Source organism: Bos mutus, chromosome 9 (assembly GCF_027580195.1).
Source record: "Bos mutus isolate GX-2022 chromosome 9, NWIPB_WYAK_1.1, whole genome shotgun sequence".
Lineage (NCBI taxonomy): Eukaryota > Metazoa > Chordata > Mammalia > Artiodactyla > Bovidae > Bos > Bos mutus.
Window position 1 is genome coordinate 61,334,575 of NC_091625.1, and position 22,180 is coordinate 61,356,754.

Below are 22,180 nucleotides of genomic sequence, written 5' to 3' on the forward strand. Positions count from 1 at the left end.
TTTCTCAGAAATTTTCAATTACATATCTCATTTTTTGTTAAATTTCTATTTCAAACAGAGTTTCAAATTTAAGAAACCGAAGGTCAGAAACCAAATTTTAATTTTGTTGTCTACTATATTCCTCAAGAATAATGCGTCCCGGGATTGACTTATTCTCATCACCAATCTTGGATAATGTTCAGTGGACCATAATGAGATGTAAAGAGTGGGGGTGGCCTTGTTTCTTTGTGATTGGGGGCACACTGTCTCCTTTGCCTCCTTGTTAAATGTTAAAGTTTAACATTTTCAGTTTTACTCCATTTTCTTTTTAATAAGGATTAAATCATTACAGATTTAGTAGAAGTTTCTTATGCAAACCTCTCTCATTCCATTCATGATCCCCCTTATCCAGAAGCAGCTTCTACCCTGAAGTTGCTATTTATTATTCCCATGAATGTTTTTAATACCTTTACTCACTTCAATTAATTAGTATTTTATTACATTGTGTGAATAAACAGCGTTCATCTTTTCCCCCTCTTTGATGGACACTTGGGTTTCCATACTTTGCTGTTATGCTGCTGTTGCATGGAACAGTTTTATATACCTTTTATTGTGCATGTGTGTCCAAGCGTCTCTAAGACAGCTCTCATTCTTGGGATATGATCACCTGTGCTGTGCTTAGTTGCTCAGTCATGTCTCTTTGTGATCCCATGAACTGTAGCCCACCAAGCTTCTCTTCTCTGTCCATGGCATTTTCCAGGCAACAGTACTGGAGTGAGTTGCCATGCCCTCTTCCAGGGAATCTTCCCAACCTAGGGATTGAATCCAGGTCTTCCACATATAGGTCAAAGAATCCAGGTGGATTTTTTATCGTCTGAGTCACTGGGGAAGCCGTGGTCACCTGGGAAGCGTTTTAAAAAATGCAGTCCCTCATCCCTACATCGTGGAGATTCTGATTGCATTGGTGACTACAGCTTTTTTGTTGTGCTGCTAAATTCCCCTCAGGAGTAGTTGTACCACTTTATCACAGTTGATATTTTCAGACTAAGATTTTTGGCAACTGGATCATTTTGTTTTCCCCCAGTTACTAATGAAGTTAACCATATTTCTTTTTCTTTAATTTTCAGATTTTTATTTTTACCTATTTATTTGTTTCGGGCTGCCCTGGGTCTTCATTGCTGGGTGCAGGCTTTCTCAAGCTGCAGTAGAGCAGGATACTGTCTAGTTGTGGTGCTCGGACTTCTCATTGCAGCGATTTCTTTTGTTGCGAAGTGTGGACTGTAGGGTGTGTGGGCTTCAGTAGTTGCGGCTCACGGTCTCTAGAGTGCTGGCTCAGTAGTTGTGCACAGACTTAGTTGCCCTGCAGCATGTGGGATCTTCCCACACCAGGGATTGAACCCATGTTCCTGAGCTTCCCTGGTGGGTGGTTCAGATGGTAAAGAATCTGCCTGCAATGCAGGAGGCCCCGCTCTGATCCCTGGGTCAGGAACATCCCTTGGAGAAGGAAATGGCAACCCATTCCAGTGTTCTTGCCTGGAGAATTCCATGGACAGAGGAGCCTGGTTGGGCTATAGTCCATGGGGTCGCCAAAGAGTCGGCCACAAATGAGTGACTAACACTTGGCCCTGCTTTGGCAGGCAGGTTCCCAACCACTGGACTACTGGGGAAGTTTGAAGTTAAGCATATTTCATGTTTATTTTTACTTGCTTGAATTTTTCTTTTGTGATTTAATTGCAAGTTCAAATAATCTTCTAATAGTTATCCTTCCTGGATTCTAATCCTTTCTTAGTTATATATGTGGCAAACAATATGTTTTCCAAATTAATATCTATTGAGGCACAGAATTTTTTTCATTTTAGTGAAATCAAAGTCACCGGATCTCCAAGTTTGTGCTTTTGTGTCTTGTTTAGGAAATTCATCTATATTTTGCTGTAAAAATGATGAATTCATGGTTTTCATCTCTAGGTTTATAATCATTCATTCAATAAGTATTTATTGAGTGCCTGTTACTATTTTTTATTGGTTTTAATGTCACATTTTTCACATTTCTGATAATAAGATATAATTGAAAGCATCATATGTTTAATTCTTTAATTTACCATGGAGCTTTCATTGATGGTTTCATTTAGGGCTTCATGGTGGCTCAACTGGTAAAGAATCTGCCTGCAGTGCAGGAGACCTGAGTTCCATCCCTGGGTTGGGAAGATTCCCTGGAGAAGGAAACAGCTACCCACTCCACTATTGTGACCTGGAGAATTCCATGGACTGTATAGTCCATGGGGTCACAAAGAGGCAGACACCACTGAGCGACTTTCACTTTCACTGATGATTAACCACTTTGTTTATTTTGATTTATCAAATCAAGGTCACTATGAGAAAAATTTTTTTGAGATAATAGTTTAAAACTTTTTAATTCCTTAGTTTACTATTTTGTCAAGCAGTAATTTCATTGATAATTTTTTGTATGTCAAGTATTATTCTAGGTATCAGGAATACACAGAAGACTAGGACATGATTTCTTGCCTCCAGGGAATTTATGATTTAGTGTACTGACCTCCAAAAACGGCTACTTTCTCAACAGTTCATTGGGATTTGAAAAGAAGAAAGATTTATTCTTAATCTGTTACTCAGTTTTTGTCTGTTTTATAATATACAGTTGTGTATATATGCAATTTATTAGAGGCTAATATGCATGTATTATACACAATTGTTAGGATATGTGTTTAGATTGAATGCAAAATTAAAAGAAACTTGTGCACTTATGAATGGGGATGTAAATTAAAGAAATAATTATAAAAGTTTCATAAGTATAATATCAAAGATATTAGGGAGAAATAGGGAAGTATATGGGAGATATATGAGAGGTAACAGGTGAACATATTCCAGGTTACCCTGGGTATAGTTGAGTCATTTGAAGTGTGGAGTTGTAGACAGAGAAAGTGACCCATTAATTTTGAAGGAGTGAGCCTAAGAGGTCAGGAGCATTAGATGGACATTTGCGTACTTGATATGTGGTGAGATGTGGGATGTAGTAGGAAATGAGAATGGATTGGTGGTTGGAAGCCAGATTACTTGAATAAGGCGTTTTAGCTCAGTTCTGTATAAAATAGGATACCGCTGAAGGGTTTTAGTTATGTTAATGATATGATCATACTTTAATTGTTTTGAAAGATAACTCCACTGGCAGTGTGGGTAGTGTTTTGACCTAAGAAAGAACTCAAAACACGGAAGACTATTGAAAAGTCAGTAGTCTGAGTGCTTCCTGTAGTCTATTCTCCATAATTCAGCACATCTATTAGGAACTTCCTTTATCATGGGTAACACAGATTTGAAGGTGAACTTACTTTCTATCTATAATTTTTAGATTATTTTATTTCTTAAAAAGAAGCCTTGCTTGTTTCACTGTAATTTTATAGGAGTCTGAACTCATCTAATAAATGGACCTGACATTTTAGGTTTTTCAACCTTGTTGATGACATAGGTGACGTGGAAAAGATTGCAGATGGACTACATGGTTATTTACTAACTACCATTTCCTCAATAAACATCTGTTACAAACAGCTGTATGCCATTATATAAAGGGAACATATTCTACCTCATATCTAGCTCTCATTCACTTTGTTTTGCTCTGTATTTTTTGCTGAGTATCAAAATTGTCATCCTTCCAAAGTTGAGAAAAAGTCATCCTTGAGGCGTATTTAATGGGGTGTATTTAATTTCACAGCTTAAGCAAGTGTTGTCCCCTCTTTGTAAACAATAGGTTGGGTAAATGTTAGGTTGAGTAATATAGATTAGAGAAGAGGAAGAAGGCAGAAAAGATAGGGAAAATGCTGGGAAGGGTATCTAATTCTGAAGTAAAGAAGAGAGTACTTGGTATCCTATTGAGGTGATGCTGCTTATCTGGACCATTACTGTCATCCAAGTGAAGTGTTACAGCTATATTTGTATATCCACTTAGGAGAGGGCAGACCCCTATCCTCAACTCATACAAAAGCATTACGTGTGCTTTTTATTTCATCATTCAAACCATGTATATATATCACATATGTATGCCTCTGGCTGCATGCATGCTCAGTCATGTCCAGCTTTTTGCAAACCCATGGACTGTGGCCCATCCTTTGTTCATGGAACTTTCCAGGCAAGAATGCTGGAGTGGGTTGCCATTTCCTCCTCCAGGGAATCTTCCTGATCCAGGGATCAAACCCATGTCTCCTGTGTCTCCTCCATTGGCAGGTGGATTCTTTACTACTGTGCCACCTGGGAACCTCATCATATATGTATACCATATTATATATACTGTGTATATACATATGGAGGAGTGGATTACTTTCTTTTTTGAATGTATTTTATAAACTGTTCTTTATTAGTTTTCAGAGTTGGTAATGTGTTTCTTTAATAAATATCTTCTTCTTGATGGCTGTAAGGTGTTAGCATTTTAAACAACAAAACGATGTTTTTTTTTTTTTTTGCTTATTTTGGCGTGTTGTTTACATATACTTTCCTACCTACTTGGATTTTAGTTTTTACGCAGGTTTTACTAATTCATATAAATAATAAAAGTGATTAGTGAGTATATTAATACTTTAATTAAGATGTGAAAGCTTTGGCTCTAAAATTTGTATTTGAGGAGATTTATGTCATTCCCCTATATTCTTTTATATATTTATAATTTAAATAATTCTGTGTATGTGTATTTGCATGTTTAGGTATGCTTCTATCATTAGTCTTTCAGGGCTGGCACGTACAGTGGTGCAGGATGTGCATTGGGCAGCTCCAAAGGACGCTGTTTATATAGACTGCTATGTATAGTGTGACAGCCTAAATAACTATGCTGATACAATAGTTTTTAGTGTTGAAATTTAAATAATTGTCTGGTTTAATTCAGGCACAGCCGGTTGGAGATTGTGATTTTAATATTCGTCTTCAGTGTATAGAAAGAGAAATAATAAATCCTCGACATGAAAAAATGAAGACAGGGCTCATTGACAAAACACAGGAACCATTCAGTGTCAGACATAAGCCATTTTTTGACATCTATGCTTCAAGAAAGGTAAAGTTTTCTAATTAGTACTTACAGTGTATCAAAGTTTAACTTGTGAAAGGTATATGAATGACATTTTGAGGCCCTCTTGTCTTGATTTTTCCAGAAATTACTTGAATATAGCACTGTTTTGGACAGACATGTAAAATCTCAAGTCTGCAAATTCACAAAATTCTGTTTTTTTTTAAATTTAAATATAATCGATTTACAATGTTGTGTTAGTTTCGGGTGTACAGCAAATTAATTCAGTTGCATATATATGTATATATATTCTTTTTCATTATAGGTTATTGTATAATGTTGAATATAGTTCTTTGTGCTGTACAATAGGTCATTGTTTATCTACTTTATCTTGGTAAGATTTTAGTGATGAAAACTTAAGTTCCTTGTTTCTCATAATAGTATTTGATTCATGGTGGTTGGTTTATGTTTTTTAAAAAACTGTGAAGAGAATAGAATTATATAAAGTGAAAATCACCTGTTAGGCCTTCTGAAGGTCAACAGTGTTTAGTGTGTAGTCTTTAAAAAACTAATTTATATATATGGATGTATATATATACACGGAGAGTTTTCTTTTGTTATTGCTTTTTTGTTGTTTTGACACTGAAAATGCATCATACTAAATATTCTGGATTTATTTCACTTAACAGTACTTGGAAATACTTACTTGGAAATATTTCCATGTCATGCAAAGAGATTTGTAATTGCTGCATAGTATTTGACAGTAAAGATGCACCATGGAATTATTATGTTTCAGAAGAGGGGTGGTTAGGATAGAAGAATACAGGAAATAAAGCAACATGAGCAATTACATGTTTTAAATTTTTTTCTGGTATAATCTCACATGTTGGATGATGTAAGTTTGTGTTGTATTTGAACTGCTTCTGCTCAAGTCTGCTCAATTTGGTATTAGGCCTTGGATATAATATTAGCAATAATCTTAGCCCGGTTGAATGCCTATCTTTTTTTTTCAACAGATACAAACTTACATTTTCACATTTTGCATAATGCCTGCTTGGCATGGTCCTGTTGGTTGACTTCTGGTGCCACAGCCTTCCTATAGTTCACTGCTTGCCTTTAGTCTGTTTTGGCTGCAGGAATAGGGGTGCCTATAAGAGCCATACACTTCTGTGCCCTGCCCAGTTGGTAGGGTAAGGATAATGTTAACATTTAGTGCAGATTACACCCTTCATGGAAAACTGGAGTTATGTTCAGTTCAGTTCAGTTCAGTCGCTCAGTCATATCTGACTCTTTGCGACCCCATGAACCACAGCACGCCAGGCCTCCCTGTCCATCACCAGCTCCCAGAGTCCACACAAACCCATGTCCATTGAGTCGGTGATGCCATCCAACCATCTTATCCTCTGTCGTCCCCTTCTCCTCCTGCCCTCATCTTTCCCAGCATCAGGGTCTTTTCCAATGAGTCAGCTCTTTGCATCAAGTGGCCAAAGTATTGGAGTTTCAGCTTTGTACCCTTATAGAAATATTTTCTAAATTATTAATAAAGCATAAAAGTTGAGCAGAAGCCAGATTCTTTCAGTTTTTTAAAAAAACCATTTTGACAGCTTGTGTTGCCATAATTCAAAGTTTAGCGTTTAAGAAAACGTGTTAGTGTAGTTTTATTAGTCAGAATCAGTGCTGCTTAGAAATGCTTAGAAAATTGTTCTTCAGGGATCTTAAGTAGTTATGGTGAACAACTTCTCGTAGTTTTTCAGTAGAAAAATGTGATGCTCTTATTTTCCTTTGTACTTTATGAAATCCCTCTTTGAAATTATCATAGGAAATTCTTTTAAAGCAGTTCTAATATTTGGCATTTTAAATATGTCACCTTTCCTTCCTTTTTTAGTTATTACTGTTATTTTTTGTTCTCAGTTTCTCTTACCAAGGTATAGAGTTGTGGAATACAGAGAGAAAGCACGTTTTATAGCAGAGTAGGTCTAAAGCAGGCTGTGGTAACACCAGTTATAGAATAGTAGCTACAGTTGACAGGTTATTGCTCTGGAGATTCTTATTATTTTTATCTTTGTTAATGGGAATTGTAAAGTAGTGGTATTATGAATGATGTAGCATTCAATTTATCTTGAGTCTCCTTTGTGCCAGTTTTGGTACATAGAGATCTCCTTCGATCTTTTTTTTTTATAGATGCATAGATTTCCATCTTATCATTATACCATACTTTACTTAACTAATCCATAGTCATAGACATTAGGGTTATTTTTAGCAGGTTGATAGGTTTTTGTTTGTTTTGCATATGGATATCCAGTTGTTCCTGCAGCAGGGAAATATGTATCATTTCTCTGAGGAAGGCTAGGTTTTAGATAGTTTTAAACAAACTATAATTCTGAAAAATGTGTACTTTTGGGTAGAAAAAAGTAGAATTTCATTTCTGTCTGTTCATAAAATCTTGAACATAACTGATTTTAGAACTTTATTAGCACAAGCTCTATAAACAGCCTCTTCATTTTGTCTAATTTGATCCATCAAACTAGTGAAGGGATAATGAGTTGTTCAATTTTTAACTTAATATACATGCATAGATGTTAGAACGCAGCATCCTAAATAGTATTAATAAGTAGCAGTTTCTTAAATTACAATTTTATTTGCATTTCCAGTTTGAAGGCCAGTTAAAAAATAATTATATCAATAGATTAAATATGGTTAACAAAATTTTTAAAGTCAGACAATAGATAGTTTCTGTTTATCATCTTAGAAGAGTAACCATTGCTATCAGCATTTATTGTATCCATCAGAATTTCTTTATACAAGCAAGTACATTTATTTATATTCTTACCACCCTTACCCAGGAGGTGATTCTTGACTTCCTTTCCTATACTTTGCCTTTTTTTTTTTTTAACTTAAAAATTTATCTTGAGTCGTCTTTGTGCCAGTTTTGGTACATAGAGATCTCCTTCAATCTTTTTTTTTTATAGATGTACAAATTTCCATCTTATCATTATATCATACTTTACTTAACTAATCCATAGTCATAGACATTAGGGTTGTTTTAGCCTGTTGATAGGTTTTGTTTGTTTTGCATTTGGATATCCAGTTGTTCCTGTACCAAGTATTAATGAGACGATCCTTTTTTTTTTTTCATTGAGTTCCTTTTGCATCTTTATAAAAAATAAGTTGTCATGTATGTTTGGGCCTATTGCTAAAGGCTTTGTTCTGTGCCCTTGATCTGTATTATCTGTCTTTGTGGTGGTAGTGTCTTGACTACTTTTGTTTATAATAAATCTTGAAATCAGACAGACTTAATCTTCCAACTTGGTACTTCTTTTTTAAAGTTGTTTTGGCTATTGTAGGCCTTTGTGTTTTCATCGACTTCTCTTTCTCCATTTTGTTTATTATTTTACTTTTAATCAAGATTAGGTGTTCAGTGTTGTCAAATGGCTTTTTATCTACTGTAAATATATAGCTAGAATATAGTTTTCTTTCCAGCTTAGTTTTATTTATTTTATGAATTAAGTGGAAATATATCTTAACACTGAAGCTTTCTTTTGTTCCTGGGATAAGCCCTACTTAGTCTTAATATATTATTATTAATTTATCTTTTGAAAAGGCTTTATTTTTTAGAACAGTTTTAGGTTCATGACAAAATTGAAAAGAAGGTGCAGAGAGTTCTTATCTACCTCCTGCCATCACACTTGCATAGCTGTCTTCTTTAGTAAACTCCCCATTTTTCTCTTTCATATGACTAAGCCTGAACTTGGATTATCTCCCATTTGCAAAGTTCTGTTTCTGCTAAGTTATTTCTACTAAGTTGTCTTCATTTCCTGCTTGTTTGCCTCCCTCCACTCCATACCTTTCTCTTATGAGTAGTTATGTTCCCTCGAGGGATGTATGTAGTTAGCATTTAGCTAGACCATGGAAGGCATCAATCTTGAATGGTTTTAGGACATTACGGTTGATTAAAAAAGAAGATAAGCAATACCTCAAGAAACAAGAGAAAAATCAAATAAATAACCTAACTTTACACCTAACGCAACTAGAAAAGGAAGAAATAAAGAACCCCAGGGTTAGTAGAAGGAAAGAAATCATAAAAATTAGGGCAGAAATAAATGAAAAAAAGCAACAAAGGAGACTGTAGCAAAAATGAACAAAGCTAAAAGTTGGTTCTTTGAGAAGATAAATAAACTAGACAAACCATTAGCCAGACTCATCAATAAAAAAAGGGAGAAGAATCAAATGCAACAAAATTAGAAATGAAAATGGGGAAATCACAACAGACAACAAAGAAATACGAAACTATCAGCCAATAAAATGGACAACTTGGAAGAAATGGACGAATTCTTAGAAAAGTATAACCTTCCAAAACTGAACCAGGAAGAAATAGAAAATCTTAACAGACCCATCACAAGCACAGAAATCAAAACTGTAATAAAAAACCTTCCAACAAACAAAAGCCCAGGACCAGATGGCTTCACAGGTAAATTCTACCAAAAATTTAGAGAAGAGCTAACATCTATCCTACTCAGACTCTTCCAGAAAATTACAGAGGAAGGTAGACTTCCAGACTCATTCTATGAGGCCACGAGTCACCCTAATACCAAAACCAGACAAAGAGGCAACAAAAAAAGAAAACTACAGGCCAATATCACTGATGAACACAGATGCAAAAATCCTTGACAAAATTCTAGCAAACAGAATCCAACAACATATTAAAAAGATCATAAATCATGACCAAGTGGGCTTTATCCCAGGGATGCAAGGATTCTTCAATATTTTCAAATCAATCAGTGTGATAGACCACATTAACAAATTGAAAGATAAAAACCATATGATTATCTCAGTAAATGCAGAGAAAGCCTTTGACAAAATTCAACATCCATTTACGATAAAAACCCTCCAGAAAGCAGGCATAGAAGGAACATACCTCAACATAATAAAAGCCATATATGATAAACCCACAGCAGACATTATCCTCAGTGGTGAAAAATTGAAAGCATTTCCCCCAAAGTCAGGAACAAGACAAGGGTGCCCACTCTCACCCCTACTATTCAACATAGTTTTGGAAGTTTTAACCACAGCAATAAGAAAAGAAAAAGAAATAAAAGGAATCCAGATTATAAAAGAAGAAGTAAAACTTTCACTGTTTGCAGATGACATGATCCTCTACATAGAAAACCCTGAAGACACCACCAGAACACTACTAGAGCTAATCAATGAATATAGTAAAGTTGCAGGATGTAAAATTAACACACAGAAATCCCTTGCATTCCTATATACTAACAGTGAGAAAACAGAGAAATTAAGGAAACAATTTCATTCGTCAGTGCAACAAAAAGAATAAAATAGGAATAAATGTACCTAAAGAAACAAAAGACCTATATATAGAAAACTATAAAACACTGATGAAAGAACTCAAAAATGACGCAAATAGATGGAGAAATATACCATGTTCATGGATCAAAAGAATCAATATAGTGAAAACGAGTATACTACTCAAAGCAATCTATAGATTCAGTGCAATCCCTGCTGCTGCTACTGCTGCTAAATCACTTCAGTAGTGTCTGACTACGTGACCCCATAGACGGCATCCTGTCCCTGGGATTCTCCAGGCAAGAACACTGAAGTGGGTTGCCATTTCCTTCTCCAATGCATGAAAGTGAAAAGTGAAAGGGAAGTCGCTCAGTCGTGTCCAACTCTTCATGACCCCATGGACTGCAGCTTACCAGGCTCCTCCATCCATGGGATTTTCCAGGCAAGAGTACTGGATTGGGGTGCCATTGCCTTTGCCACAATGCAATCCCTATGAAGCTACCAATGGTATTTTTTGGAAAACTAGAACAAATAATTTCACAATTTGTATGGAAATACAAAAAACCTTGAATAGCCAAAGCAATCTTGAGAAAGAAGAATGGAACTGGAGGTATCAACCTGCCCAACTTCAGACTATACTACAAATCAACAGTCATCAAGACAGTATGGTACTGGCACAAAGACAGAAATATAGATTAATGGAACAAAGCAGCCCAGATATAAATCCATGCACCTATGGACATCTTATCTTTGACAAAGAGGCAAGAATATACAATGAAGAAAAGACAATCTCTTTAACAAGTGGTGCTGGGAGAACTGGTCAACTACTGTAAAAGAGTAAAACTAGAACACTTTCTAACACCATACACAAAAATAAAATGGATCAAAGATCCAAACATAAGACCAGATACTATAAAACTCTTAGAGGAGAACATAGGCAAAACACTCTCTGACATAAATCACAGCAGGATCTTCTATGACCCACCTCCCAGAATAATGGAAATAAAAGCAAAAACAAACAAATGGGACCTGCTGCTGCTGCTACTGCTGCTAAGTAGCTTCAGTCATGTCCGACTCTGTGCAATCCCATAGACGGCAGCCCACCAGGCTCCCCCGTCCCCAGGATTCTCCAGGCAAGAACACTGGAGTGGGTTGCCATTTCCTTCTCCAATGCATGAAAGTGAAAAGTGAAAGTGAAGTCGCTCAGTCCTGTGCGACTCTTCGCGACCTCATGGACTACAGCCTACCAGGCTCCTCCGTCCATGGGGTTTTCCAGGCAGGAGTACTGGAGTGGGGTGCCATCACCTTCTCCGAAATGGGACCTAATTAAACTTAAAAGCTTTTGCACAATAAAGGAAACTATAAGCAAGGTGAGAAGACAGCTTTCAGAATGGGAGAAAATAATAGCAAACAAAGCACCTGACAAAGAATTAATCTCAAAAATATACAAGCAGCTCCTGCAGCTCAATTCCAGAAAAATAAATGACCCAGTCAAAAAATGGGCCAAAGAACTAAACCAACATTTATCCAAAGAAGACATACAGATGGCTAACAAACACATGAAAAGATGCTCAACATCACTCAGTGTCAGAGAAATGCAAATTAAAACCACAATGAGGTACCATTTCATGCCAGTCAAAATGGCTGCTTTCAAAATGTCTACAAACAATAAGTGCTGGAGAGAGTATGGAGAAAAAGGAACCCTCTTACACTGTTGGTGGGAATGCAAACTAGTACAGCCACTATGGAGAACAGTGTGGAGATCCCTTAAAAAACTGGAAATAGAACTACCATACGACCCAGCAATCTGGGCATACATGCCAAGGAAACCAGAATTGAAAGTGACACGTGTACCCCAATGTTAGTTGCAGCACTGTTTACAACAGCTAGGACGTGGAAGCAACCTAGATGTCCATCGGCAGACGAATGGATAAGAAAGCTGTGGTACATATAAACAATGTTCAGTTCAGTTCAGTTCAGTTCAGTCGCTCAGTCGTGTCTGACTCTCTTCGACCCCATGAATTGCAACACGCCAGGCCTCCCTGTCCATCACCAACTCCCAGAGTTCACCGAGACCCACGTCCATCGAGTCAGTGATGCCATCCAGCCATCTCATCCTCTGTCGTCCCCTTCTCCTCCTGCCCCCAATACTCAGCTATTAAAAAGAATGCATTTGAATCAATTCTAATGAGGTCGATGAAACTGGAGCCTATTATACAGAGTGAAGTAAGTCAGAAAGAAAAACACCAATTCAGTATATTAGCACATATAAACAGAATTTAGAAAGATGGTAACGATGACCCTACATGCAAGACAGCAGAAGAGACACAGATGTAAAGAACAGACTTTTAGACTCTGGGAGAAGGCGAGGGTGGGATGATTTGAGAGAATACCATTGAAACATGTATATTACCATATGTGAAATAGATAGCCAGTCCTGGTTCGATGCATGAGACAGGGTACTCAGGGCTGGTGCACTGGGATGACCCTGAGGGATGGGATGGGGAGGGAGGTGGGAGGGGGGTTCAGGATGGGAGACATATGTACACCCATTGGGTGATTCATGTCAAAAACCACTACATCATTGTAAAGTAATTAGCCTCCAATTAAAATAAATTAATTAATTTTAAAAAAAGTTAAGGAAGACTCCATTCCTTTTATCTCTCTCAAGTTAAAACAGAAAAAAAAAAAAAAAAAAGGAAAAAGAAAGACCTAATAATCTCTTAAAAGTTTCTAGCAATAATTATTTTTGCTTTTCTCTTCTTGGAGTCATTTTACTTTCACATGTCCAGTTTAGTTGCTTTATTAAAATTCTGTGGAAAATATTTTTCAGTGATTTATTACTGTTTTGAAAGTAAAATATTTGATGTGTAGGATGAAAGTAATAAATATGGAGATTTCTAATAACTTTTGAGAGGATTAAACAGAATTACAAAAACTTTTTTTAACTGCACCTAATTTTTCTTTTTTTTTTTTTTAAATCAAATAATTTATTTTACCAAATATCAAAATGAATCCACCACAGGTATACATGTGTTCCCCATCCTGAACCCTCTTCCCTCCTCCCTCCCCATACCATCCCTCTGGGTCGTCCCAGTGCACCAGCCCCAAGCATCCAACATCGTGCATTGAACCTGGACTGGCATCTCGTTTCATACATGACATTTCACATGTTTCAATGCCATTCTCCCAAATCTTCCCACCCTCTCCCTCTCCCACAGAGTCCATAAGCCTGTTCTATACATCAGTGTCTCTTTTGCTGTCTCGTATACAGGGTTATCGTTACCATCTTTCTAAATTCCATATATATGCGTTAGTATACTGTATTGGTGTTTTTTCCTTCTGGCTTACTTCACTCTATAATAGGCTCCAGTTTCATCCACCTCATTAGAACTGATTCAAATGTATTCTTTTTAATGGCTGAGTAATACTCCATTGTGTATATGTACCACAGCTTTCTTATCCATTCATCTGCTGATGGACATCTAGGTTGCTTCCATGTCCTGGCTATTATAAACAGTGCTGCGATGAACATTGGGGTACACGTGTCTCTTTCCCTTCTGGTTTCCTCAGTGTGTATGCCCAGCAGTGGGATTGCTGGATCATAAGGCAGTTCTATTTCCAGTTTTTTAAGGAATCTCCACACTGTTCTCCATAGTGGCTGTACTAGTTTGCATTCCCACCAACAGTGTAAGATGGTTCCCTTTTCTCCACACCCTCTCCAGCATTTATTATTTGTAGACATTTGGATCGCAGCCATTCTGACTGGTGTGAAATGGTATCTCATAGTGGTTTTGATTTGCATTTCTCTGATAATGAGTGATGTTGAGCATCTTTTCATGTGTTTGTTAGCCATCTGTATGTCTTCTTTGGAGAAATGTCTATTTAGATCTTTGGCCCATTTTTGATTGGGTCATTTATTTTCTGGAGTTGAGCTGTAGGAGTTGCTTGTATATTTTTGAGATTAGTTGTTTGTCGGTTGCTTCATTTGCTATTATTTTCTCCCATTCTGAAGGCTGTCTTTTCACCTTGCTAATAGTTTCCTTTGATGTGCAGAAGCTTTTAAGTTTAATTAGGTCCCATTTGTTTATTTTTGCTTTTATTTCCAATATTCTGGGAGGTGGGTCATAGAGGATCCTGCTGTGATGTATGTCAGAGAGTGTTTTGGCTATGTTCTCCTCTAGGAGTTTTATAGTTTCTGGTCTTACGTTGAGATCTTTAATCCATTTTGAGTTTATTTTTGTATATGGTGTTAGAAAGTGTTCTAGTTTCATTCTTTTACAAGTGGTTGACCAGATTTCCCAGCACCACTTGTTAAAGAGATTGTCTTTAATCCATTGTATATTCTTGCCTCCTTTGTCGAAGATAAGGTGTCCATATGTGCGTGGATTTATCTCTGGGCTTTCTATTTTGTTCCATTGATCTATATTTCTGTCTTTGTGCCAGTACCATACTGTCTTGATAACTGTGGCTTTGTAGTAGAGCCTGAAGTCAGGTAGGTTGATTCCTCCAGTTCCATTTTTCTTTCTCAAGATCGCTTTGGCTATTCGGAGGTTTTTTGTATTTCCATACAAATTGTGAAATTATTTGTTCTAGTTTTCTGAAAAATACTGTTGGTAGCTTGATAGGGATTGCATTGAATCTATAAATTGCTTTGGGTAATATCATTTTCACTATATTGATTCTTCCAATCCATGAACATGGTATATTTCTCCATCTATTAGTGTCCTCTTTGATTTCTTTCACCAGTGTTTTATAGTTTTCTATATATAGGTCTTTAGTTTCTTTAGGTAGATATATTCCTAAGTATTTTATTCTTTTCATTGCAATGGTGAATGGAATTGTTTCCTTAATTTCTCTTTCTGTTTTCTCATTATTAGTGTATAGGAATGCAAGGGATTTCTGTGTGTTGATTTTATATCCTGCAACTTTACTATAATCATTGATTAGTTCTAGTAATTTTCTGGTGGAGTCTTTAGGGTTTTCTATGTAGAGGATCATGTCGTCTGCAAATAGTGAGAGTGAGTGTCAAAAGCCTTTGACAAAATTCAACACCCATTTATGATAAAAACTCTCCAGAAAGCAGGAATAGAAGGAACATACCTCACCATAATAAAAGCTATATATGATAAACCCACAGCAAACATTATCCTCAATGGTGAAAAATTGAAAGCATTTCCTCTAAAGTCAGGAACAAGACAAGGGTGCCCACTTTCACCATTACTATTCAACATAGTTTTGGAAGTTTTGGCCACAGCAATCAGAGCAGAAAAAGAAATAAAAGGAATCCAAATTGGAAAAGAAGAAGTAAAACTCTCACTATTTGCAGATGACATGCACCTAATTTTTCAAGAGCTTATACTCATCTAGTTTAATAAGGATTTTATAAATATTCATCTGTTATTTTCTTGCATACTCTGCTAGCTAGGAAGTTTAGGTTTTATGTATATATACATGTATTTCATCTGGCATTCAGATTAATTTTCTAGGTATTGCCTTACTTTTCTTTCTTTTCTTATTTTATCCTTAAATATAAATTTATAGTTTTTAAGTGTTTGTCTAGGACTAGTAGTTCATAAAGAAAATCTAGCCATAAGATGTGTTATTTATATATACAAATGTTATATGACTTTATCATTGTATTGTTTATATATAGTAAAAGAAAAAGTACCTTTGAGAGTTTGTTACTGCAACTGTGGTTCAAGAGAAGGAAAAAACCTTTGCTTAAAAGTGAAGAACTGTTCTTCACACATAGAGGTTTTCAGTGATTATGCCTCATTTTTTACGTTATTACAGACATAATGGTAAAACTATTTTTGTTTAAAGGAAGATGCAAGATGAAATGAGGCTAACTTTATGTATTCTCATATTTCTGGTGTTCAGTTTTGTACTATCTAGTCTATTAATACGTCATTCATCACCGAAATTGAATATGGCCTAATGGATACTTTCAGTCTCATTCATTTACCATTTCAGAGGAGAATTTAAGAAAATCACAGTAATGTGTAATAAAGAGAGCTCTTAATTGCTTTTGTATAGTGAACCTCAAAATTTATTGTTCCAGGAAACTTCTTTTGGGGTAGTAAATCTTGTTCACTGAAATGTGAAGAGATCATTATATGTGGTACCAAATATATTTTAAACATTTCTGTGGACTCAAAATTGTAATATGGGGAAATTGCCATCTGTTTACCCAGAATTTTACCATTAACATTCAGGAGATAGATATGAGTACTATGGATTCAGAAGGAAAAAGTAATTATTGTCCTCTAAAGTGATTAGGGAGAGAAGGCAATGGCACCCCACTCCAGTACTCTTGCCTGGAAAATCCCATGGACGGAGGAGCCTGGTGGCTGCCGTCTATGGGGTCGCACAGAGTCGGACACGACTGAAGCGACTTAGCAGCAGCAGCAAAGTGATTAGGAGGCAGTTTCTTTTCTAAAAAGTCTGATAGATTAATTTCTCTAACCAGGTGTGGTTGTGAATTTACTATAGGTTAACAAAGGCACAGGATTGACTTATCACACATTTTCAAATTCAACTGAACCCCCCTTTTGTTAAGTGTGTGTCTCTCATTGGTGTGAGCCAGTAATTTTGTATCAGTGTCTGACCTCGTAGTTTTATTAGAATTTTAAAATGAAAGGTTAAGGTTAAATAATAGCTTTTGTCTTTTCCAGTTACATAGAAAATTAAGTGAACCTTCTGTTGGTCATTGTTGAAATGATGGTGGGTACTTAGTTCCAGCACATGAGTGTAAAAGTAATGTCTATAGTACATCTTTTTTTTTTTCCAAAGTAAAAAAACCTCACAAGTCTCATCACATTGCTCAAAGAGTAAATAATTAACAATTACAGACTTTCTTAAAACCTATAATATGTGTTTCAATTCTCTCCTAAGAATTGGAAAGAGTTAGAATGGACTTTGGGACATGGTTTTGAAAATGTAACCTTTTGCAGTGGATTAGGAAAACTAGGGACATTTGTTATATATAGATATATTTGGTTAGATTATATCCCTTGGTTATTGAATGCACATCTAGTCATTTTTATACCACAAATAGGGCCAGTAAGTAAAATATCATTGTGTCATTGTTGAAGAATTGCAATAAAATTTTAAAATAGTTTATAAAATATCTAGGAAAATGGAATTGGGGCTTCTTATTTTATGTACTTTACTACTTACGACAATAGTAAATATATTTGAATATATATTGTATAATGTTTAGTCATAGAATATTTGGTCTGTGATGATGACTTCACGGGGTACAAGTGAAGCACTGAAGAACTTGATTTGATTGTAGAGTCACAGATGAACTAATCCTAATATGTGTTTTCTGGGAAGCAACAGTGTACTATTATGATAGAAGACGAGTATAGAATATCGTTGACCCTTGAATTACATGGGGGTTAGGGGCTCTGGCCCCCCATGGAGTTGGAAATTCCAATAAAACTTTGCAGTCGGCCTCCTTTATCTGTGGTTCTACATCCTTGGATTCAATGAACCATTGATCATAAGGTACTGTAGTGCATATTTATTTTACCAAAAACCCATATATGAGTGGACCTGTAGGATGGTGATGTACATGAAGATGACCATGATCCAAGTGCTGAAGTCCTTGTTGTGAGTTTGATAGATAGAATTGAACAATTAAGGTTAGAGTAGCTGATGGATATGATGACCAAGGATTAGAGCTCTTTATTTAAAATGAAAAAGTAAAGTCTTGGAAATAGTTTTAAATTTCTATGAGAGCCTACCATCAGGGTGAGGGTTATGTGGAACATGTTTTATTCAATGCATGAGTTGTTCAAGCACTTCTATTAGAACTTGCTCTTTTCATTCTTTCTTCTTGGGGCTGTTTAATCCCTGAGCCCCACATTGCCTTCTCTGTTACTGTATGTGTTAGTGTAATAGACTCTTCCTACTTCCAACCTTCCTCTTGACAACTTTCTCTTTTCTGTAGTTCATTTGAAATGCTCAGAAGTCATTTTAGAAATTAAAAAAAGGATGGTTTATAAAGGTTTAAACCCCCTTTATCTTTTAAAAGTTTATAAAAATACACTTTTGGGGGATACTTAAGGAAAAGCAATACTCTTATTAAATATTTGCTCTAATTATAGGTATTATAGTAACAGCTATATATTTCTAAATTAAAATCTTACAGTAATTTGCCATGTTTGTTGAATTATAAACCAGAAGAAAATAAGTTGAAGATATTAAAGGAATAGTACCATTATCTTTTTAGTTTTAATCTTATTATTTTTATGTTTGGCTGTGCTGGGTCTTTGTTGCGGCACAGGGGCTCTTTGTTGCTGTAGGTGGGCTTTCTTTAATTGTAACTTGTGGGCTTAGCTGCCGTGCAGCACATGAGACCTTAGTTCCCAGACCAGGGATTGAACCTGTGACTCGTGCATTGTGAGCCGGATTCTTAACCACTGGACAAATTTGGAAGTCCTATATCATCCTTTTTGAACTCTTTACTGTGGATATAATTTTACCCATTGACAAATTTGAGGAAAGTCTACTTTTCTTCTATTTACAGTGAACCTGAAAAGGAAAAGAAAATATCTGGTCACGTAAATGGTTTTGGAGACTTAAATAGGATTCTCTTTAAAAAAGAATGATTGAACTTTGCAAAATTATATTTATTACTGGTTTTAGGAGTTACAACTTAATTTTATTAAAATTATTCTCAGTATGTATTTACCAAAATTATTTTCTCCTATTGATTAAGTTTTCTGCAGTACAGTGGCACAGTTTTAAACTGTGTTATCATAGACATAATGAATTGTTTGCTACTTTCATAGCCTTATTTTGTCAGTAAATGTGCATTAGGATGACTGTATATGATTCCACTTGGATGAAATAAAGTTAGTGCTTCTGGTTAACCTGACACCTTGAGCTTATGTTCTTCAATCTATTGACTTTTTTAATGATAGTGTATTTGAATATGTTTTTAGGTGCTTAAAATACATGAACAATTAGGCATGATACTTAGCCTCACAGAGATTACATTTAAATAGAGAAAGTGGACTGTTAAATTCTGAATCATCTCTTCTGTACAGGCAGAATATTTTAAGACTAATAGGTTATGGAGACACAGGTTGGAAGAAGATAGACTTGGATGGTGAAGGAGGATAGAGAGAAGATGAGTTAGTCATTGTTCATGTTCAGAAATAAGCTTAAGAATGTGTTGCTGTTTGTTTTTAAACAACTAGAGGGAAGAAAATATGGCTACCCCTTAATTATGATGGAATGACCAGAAAAACCAAACCGTAAATGAACCAAGAATGTAGTAGCTTTTAATTCTAGCTGTTTGAGGTGAGATATGGCACCAGGAGGTTCAGAATACCTGGAATTTTTTTTTTTTTTTTTTGGTCTGAGAAGACAGGAATTTAAGGGAAAATCTTATTTATGTTTAGGATTCCTTTTAGGCATATTAGACCAGTGTTGTTTATGGTGTGGAGTACATGACTGCTGTATTTTGTTTGGAATTAATGAGAGTCTCTCCCAGCTTGAGCTGTGGGTTCCCTCCATCTTTTAGACTGATTTTAGTCAGGGAAAGCAAAAAATGACGTTTCAGATACCCACATACCTGGGTCATCTTTTCTAAATCTTTGTACTGTAAATCAGTGTTTTATCAAGATATAAGTGGAATAGATTTTATTACTGATTCTAGGAGGTTCCCAAAGAGGTTTTTTTTTTTTTTTAATGTTATTTTTAAGTAGAATCTTGAATGGCCCATAGTTTTATATGCTTAGAAACAAGGGTAATAAATTCAGGATGGTGATTTGTTGTCATTCAGTCTCTTAGCCGTGTCTGACTCTTTGTGATTCCATGAACCGTAGTGTTCCAGGCTTCCCTGTCCACCATTTCCCAGAGTTTGCTCAACCTCATTTCCATTGAATTGGTGATGCCATCAACCATCTTGTCTTCTGTTGTCCCCTTCTCCTCCTGCCTTCAGTGTTTCCCTGCATCAGGGTTGTTTCCAGTGAGTTGGCTTTTCTCATCAGATGGCCAAAATATTGGAGCTTCAGCTTCAGCATAATTCCTTCCAAAGAAATCCCAGGGCTGATCTCCTTTAGAATGGACTGGTTGGATCTCCTTGCAGTCCAAGGGACTCTCAAGAGTCTTCTCCAACACCACAGTTCAAAAGCATCAATTCTTTGGTGCTCAGCCTTCTTTATGATCTAACTCTCTCATCCATACATGACTACTGGATAAACCTTAGCTTTGACTAGATGGACCTTTGTTGGCAAAGTAATGTCTCTCTGCTTTTTAATATGCTGTCTAGGTTTGTCATAGATTTTCTTCCAAGGAGCAAGTGTCTTTTAATTTCATGGCTGCAGTCATTGTCTGTTTGTTGGTTTAAATCCATTGGTTTTCCAGTACCTAAAATCTACTTTGCTTAGTTTTAACTAATTTTTCATAAATGAATAACAGTAATTGTAGGAAATACAACCACTGCAACAGAGGTATAGCTCTTTTGCTATTTTGTTCCTGAAATATTTTTTTTAATTGAAGTATAGGTGAGTCCACAATATTGTGACCTGAGGTATTTTATCCAGTAGTCTAGATATAAACCTGAAGGTCCTATTTTTATATGATTTTGAACTTGCTGTGCCATCTTGAAATTGATGTAAAGAATAGAGGAAATGTTATATGCTCTTTATATTGTGGATAACAAGATCTCATTCTGTTTTTCTGGTACTTCATAAGTGCCATTTACCATCCTAGTATGGGTTGTCCTTGTTCAGAGATATTTTATGTATATTAGAGGCCTCCTCTGTGGTGGCTAACTGGGTCCCTTTACCCATTAACCAACAGGGCCACTGTGGCATCATTCTACAGTCTGTCGCTTCTTGATAGCCTCTTGGCAGTAATGCCTAATGGCAAGTCAGGTGCTTTCCTGCTGAGGGGTGTGACTTTGAGGACAATTTAAATTATACCACCTCAAGAAATATAGTGACAAAAACTTACTGTAATGACTTCAGGCCAACTCCATAGTTCCCACAAGACTGCCCTTACTTAGATACTGGCTACAAGTTTGGGGATCCCCAGGGCCACCTTACTTCAGACCAGTCAGTTACCAATTCTGGGGTCACCCAGGGACTCCTTCAGAATTGGTAATTTGCTAGAAGGCCTTAAAACTCAGAAAAGCACTATACTGATGATTATGGTTTTATTGTATCAAAAGCATACAAGTTAAAACCAGCCAAAGGAAGAGTCTGTTAAGTTTTATTGTAACAAGAGGATGCAAATTAAATCCAGTCCAGATAAGAGCCTAAGCCTAGTAGGGCAAAATATGGAGTGGCCCAAATGGGAACCTTCTGGTTGTCTTCTCTTCAGGGTGTCAGAGACAGTGTTTCCTACTCCTGGCTAAGATGTGTGATCAGACTCAAGAGTATTGCTAGCCAGGAAAACTTACCCAAGCCTTTGGTGTCCAGAGTATACCTTGCGGATCAATGACATACTATCAGCATGGCTCCCCTTTAGTGAGTATTCAGTCCCTCCTTCCAGAAGTTCAGGCTAATACATTTAGCCTCCAGTTACTCTGGAGGCTGGAACTGATGTGGCTTGTTTCAAACATCATAAATCATCTTGTTAGACTTTTCACTGACCAACCCTGCAGGCAAGCGAAGATGCTCTTGTCAGGCAGGATATTCCAAGGGTCTATAGATTTCCTCCCAGTAGCAGATGGCAAAGGCCAGACCTCTTTCTGGTTAAGGTAAATTCTTTAGTACATACCTGTTCAAACAGAGGATGTAGTTTTGAATGGGATCTGTTGTTCTGCAATTTACCACACTGTCCCTTTTTTGAAAGTGTTAAATTATATTATATTTTACATAAATTTGGTTTCCCTTTATGTACATATTGCAAATTTTTGGTCTTTTCGTTGAT

General features: G+C 36.2%; 1 protein-coding gene across 1 annotated transcript in view; it reads left to right on the forward strand.

Annotated features, from left to right (window-relative positions):
• The window catches only part of RNGTT (RNA guanylyltransferase and 5'-phosphatase), a 241,097-nt gene that overhangs the window by 91,781 nt on the left and 127,136 nt on the right, over positions 1-22,180 (forward strand). Inside the window, exon 11 of the mRNA XM_005889293.3 lies at positions 4,865-5,029. Within this exon, the coding sequence (XP_005889355.1) occupies positions 4,865-5,029 (165 nt within the window). The remainder of the gene's footprint in view (positions 1-4,864; positions 5,030-22,180) is intronic.